Source organism: Metarhizium album (assembly GCF_000804445.1).
Source record: "Metarhizium album ARSEF 1941 chromosome Unknown scaffold_1, whole genome shotgun sequence".
NCBI classification, from domain to species: domain Eukaryota; kingdom Fungi; phylum Ascomycota; class Sordariomycetes; order Hypocreales; family Clavicipitaceae; genus Metarhizium; species Metarhizium album.
Genome location: NW_024467575.1, coordinates 1,432,702 through 1,437,394, shown reverse-complemented (window position 1 = coordinate 1,437,394; position 4,693 = coordinate 1,432,702). Strand labels below are relative to the sequence as shown.

General features: G+C 56.0%; 1 protein-coding gene across 1 annotated transcript; it reads left to right on the top strand.

Annotated features, from left to right (window-relative positions):
• Positions 1-1,628: 1,628 nt before the first annotated feature.
• On the top strand, positions 1,629-4,416 carry MAM_00398 (uncharacterized protein; the record flags this gene model as incomplete). The annotated part of the gene is made up of 3 exons (XM_040819197.1): positions 1,629-1,995; positions 2,052-3,666; positions 3,738-4,416. The coding sequence occupies 3 exons, from the start codon at positions 1,629-1,631 to the stop codon at positions 4,414-4,416; spliced, it is 2,661 nt and encodes an 886-aa protein (XP_040682462.1).
• Positions 4,417-4,693: the final 277 nt, after the last annotated feature.

Here is a 4,693-nt window from a genome sequence, read left to right as displayed (position 1 = left end):
GCAAGTGCGGATGGCCGTTGACTCTTGAGAAACCAGTGCTAACGGGATGGCGTATATGTTTCCGTTACCCTATCATGCGCACCCTGAGCAACCTGCCTGCCAGTAGTCGTCATCTAGCGGAGACGGTATTACTAGTATTCATCCTATCATGATCCAGCCTCCCGAGCCACCGGAAGCGAAACGGCCAAGAATTGCGCCTGGGTCCTCGGGCAAAAGGTCGGGCAAAAGGGCCAGGCCGCAAAATGGCGGCAAGAAACTTGTGCAGCGACTCTTACTCTGCGAGCCTACCAACTGCCACCATAGGCTAGCCATTACATAGGACCTCCTGCCTGGCGGCTCGCAAGATGGGCGGCGCGTGTGCTCGCTCGCTCGCTCGCTCGTATGTACGTCGACCCTGCGTCGTGCGTCTTGCATCTTGCATCTTGCATCTTGCTTGCAGCATGCCGCGTGGGAGAGCGCGAGAGAGGGAGTGAGAAGGGGGAGAGACCTGTTCTGGGTTACCGTCTCAGGCTTGCTCCCTACCAAAGCAGGGACAAAGTTCCACGCGCAACAAGCAAAGCGCAACTATGCGTCAGGACCAAGTTGACCCCGACCACTGGGTTGCCGGACCCGGCTATCGCGTCCCCGCGACATCAGACGAAGATGAGCCCATGACCAAGGGCCCAAGGCTGCCACGGCTCCTCCCTTTCCCACTTGAACGGTCCGTAGTACGTACGTACCTGCGCCGTTGACGACGGGTACGAGGTCTCAAATGCACGAGTAGTAACTACCGACAGGGGGAAGCAACCATGGTTCGTCTGATAATGATGATGACTCGGATTTCGTGCCGGCCACCGTTTGCGCCAGCCCCAACTGGGTAATAGTATCCATGTCGACTGCTTATAGACTCTGTGGATATAGTAGTACTATCACGTACTATCAGCCTGCCCCCCGGGTCTTGGCCTCGGTAGCCGCCCCTGTCCTGACTCGACAAGAAGGGGGGAGGGGAGTTAATTAGCGACAGCCGACGGAGCCAGCTTGGACCAGTTGCAGAGAGCATGCATGGATGATGCAAATGTTGATGATGGCATTTGGACCCTTCAAGTTTGTGACACTTGCGACGTTACACTGAGTGCCCCGACGCCACCGTCAACAAGACGATGCGGGTGGATATGGAATGCCCGTCATTTCGTTATACTGGTAGAAAAGAAGCAGTCGAGTAATTTCGCTTGGCCAGCCTCACAGTAGGACGTAGGGCCCTTTGTCGTTGAAGATCATCTCCGGCCCGATAGTTGTCGACCCCTCTTCATCATGTATTGCTGGGGTGTATGATATAGACCGGGAGCACAACTCATCTGACTACGGTGAATCCTCTCTATAACCTGGTATCGTTCACTTCTTTGCAGGTGAATATAGTCGAGCATAGGGGGTTAAATGCGAGAATGAGCTTTCGTCGCGACTATCGTTAATGTCGTCAGTTATGGGAGACGTGACGGCTTCCAACAGGATAAATGTGTCGTGGTTCCTCGCTCAATGCCATGTTCGAAACTGTTGACTCACGCTTCTCTCGACTTGGTACGGCAGTATCATCACCTTTCCCTTGTCCCGTCACCTCTTGAACTTGCTCGCCCCCTTTCCCCGTCTGCAACATGCTCCCCGTAGCGTGTGCAGTCGCCGTCTTTCTGGGAGCAGCGCACCCGGCTGTCGCACAGAGGGCGCGCTTCTCGTTGGGAAACTCGACAGCAAACGCCACAGAAAGCCAGGTTGACCCAAACGTAGTGTGGACGACGGTGACGGAAATCGTCACTCAGACTGCTGGTGCCGAATGCTCGGCAGCCAAGGATGCCCTTCACGCGCAGCCGACCCCAGCAGAGTCGCCAACTGCCACTTTTGTCAACAGAGCATCAGCAACGACGCTCTCTCCGACTGTACACTGGTCGTACGATACAAGGGATGTGAAGAATGTGGTGCCAGTCGAGCCAGACAAGGGCTGTGAGCTTTACTATGGTGTTTCCGGTGAGACTACCGACCAGGTTGTACTTCAGCCGGGTCTGAGCTGACCAGACTCGCAGATCCGTCCGAGTCGGGCTCCTATGCCTTTGTCCAGACGTTTTTCAAGTCCCCTGCCGTCAACATAGACCACTCCGATTATGTTGCGGTGGAATATCGCGAACAACAGGGCATGACTGTGACCTTTGACAACCAAGAGGCCTTCAAGAACGCGTTGGACACCTGGACCACGAGCAGCGGTTTGCTCTTGATTGCGTATACGCCAGGCTGTGGCGAGTACGCCAAGGGAGAACGGTGTTATTTCAACGTGACTGACATCGAATACAAGCCTGAAAAGTTGGTGATTGCGGCAAAGGGAGACCCTGTACACCCTGACCAAGTCGCCCATCTCTACGAGGCGGAATGGGGCTGGTGGGATGCCAGCAAGGAAAAGGCCCAGACTTCTGCATCTTCCGCATCTGCTTCCGCCTCGTCTGCCCCCAAGACGCCGCTGGGACAGCTCGACTGCACGGCTCCAAGCGACGACGCCCATGGGCTGCCCACCGCATGTCTGGGGAGCAACTTTGACCGGATTCTGGACGAGAAGTTGGGGTATGCCAAGCTGAGCCCAGAGGCCAGACAGTTCCTCGATAGCCTTTCGTCCGGCTCCAACACTACTCTGTCGGCTCTTGCTCAGCGTATGCGCCGCCGGTCTCTTGCGCAACGAGGCTTCTGGTCCAAGGCATGGGACTTTGTCAAGGATGCGTCCAAGACGGTCTATCACGCCGTCGCAAGTGCCATCAACATCGGGGGCGAGATTGACGGTGACATTTCGTTCCACGTACCGGATCCAGAGTCTTCCAACACGGGGGCCAAGGCCCTTTTGAGTGGGCTGACGCAGGCCGAGTCACCATGGGGCGAGGCGATTCTTCTCAAATCACTCGGATCCCCAGGTGCAGCCCGCGGCGGCAGTGACAGGAAATACATAAATGTCTACTGTGTCGGATGCGGTGCTTCTGGCCATGCGAAAGTCACTGGCAGAGCAAAATGGTCGCCGCTCTCCGGGCTTGAGGAGGGCCGACTTGAATTGCAGGCCAATTTGCAGGTCATTCTCAAGCTTGGCATCGAGGCCGAGATGTCGCTCCGCCAAAACTATGATTATGATCTCTTCAGCTACGGGCTCCCGGGCCTGTCCTTTGGAGTTGTCACCATCGGGCCCTATGTCTCTGTCGGCGCTCGTGTGGTTCTCGAGGCGGCCGCGCGAGGCCAGGTCTTGGTGGGGGCCGAGATGGGCTTCCAGGACTCGCTGGTTGTCATAGATCTCGTCAACCCCAATGAGAACAGGAACACCGGCTGGGAGCCGTACTTCAAGCCCGTCTTTGAGGCATCCGGCGAAGTCGAGGTCTCCGCGGAGTTCGGGCTGCCCGTCGGCCTCAAGTGTGGGCTGAAGATTTCGTCCTTTGAAAAGGCTGTCGGCGTTGTCGACGAGCCTTCGATCAAGGGCCTCGCCAAAGCTGCTGTATCTGCTAATCTGACGGACACTGGAAACATTGTGGCCGGATTGGGGGACAGCGAAGGCTGTCGAGGAATCGTGACTCAACTCAGCTGGCGCAACAGGCTCTGGGCCGGACTGGTTGAAGCTGACGATGCTCCCTTGTTGGATACCAAGGATAGAGCCTTGTTCAGGGGATGCATTGGGTGAGTCTGTCCATGACGAGTCCTTGTCTTTTCCCTCCCTACAGCAAGTCTCACTAACACTTACTTCGCAGCAGCAGCAACGACAACAAGCCAGCACGACGAGCGCTCGTCGACGGAACGCGTCCCATGCGAATCGCGCGAGACCGGCGCCACGTCCAGGCCACAAACAAGACGACGCAGCCTGGCAGCGGGTCAAAGTCACCGAAGTATAACGTGGAATCCGTCCCTACCAAGCTGTACAACAATAGTCCGAGTTACCACGGGCTCTCGCCGCTCGTGGACCCGAGTGGCTCGACAAGGATTGTTTCCTGCGCCAACGGCAACATCTACGCAGTCCGCAACGACAACCAGGACAATGGCTATTGTTCCGGGCTCTGGAACACAACGGTTCAAGCCCAAGTCGTCCAGGACGCTGTGCACCGATCACTCCACTACTACAGCGAGACAATGTCCACGCTCGGCGTCTCGCGTCTCCGGGCCGGCGGCGCTGCTGAAGTGCCACGGACTGCCGTCACCGTGGCACTGGTACCCTTCCCAAACCCCGACGGCGACGACTTTTACGTCGTAGCAGATGACGCGGAGAACGTCTTCTTCCCCGTGGTCTGCGACTTTGTTGACAAGACTGCATCCAAAGTGTTTGTGGTCAAGGACGCAACCACGGGCCTGGATATGTTGAGGAGGAGGGATTTGATGCACTCGGTGACGGGAGGCGAAGTGTCCAAGTGTTATCCTTTGGCACTGAAGTCATGATGTAACAGTACCATACCAGACTTGCTCATTCTCTTTGTTTTTTTCCCCTTTTCTTTTCACATTTTTGTATATGTTTGGACAATACTCTCCTTGTAAATAGTTAGCAAACTCCAGAGTAACGACCACCATGACTCTCCGAGTCACTTTTTTTTTCTTGACAATCTTACACACCAGACTTGTTCAAAACCCACAAGTGCTGACGGGCTCTGGGGCGATTCCTTACTTTGCTTGCCCACCATCATCTCGAGAGCGCGAAGGTTTATTGTTTGAGCAGCCA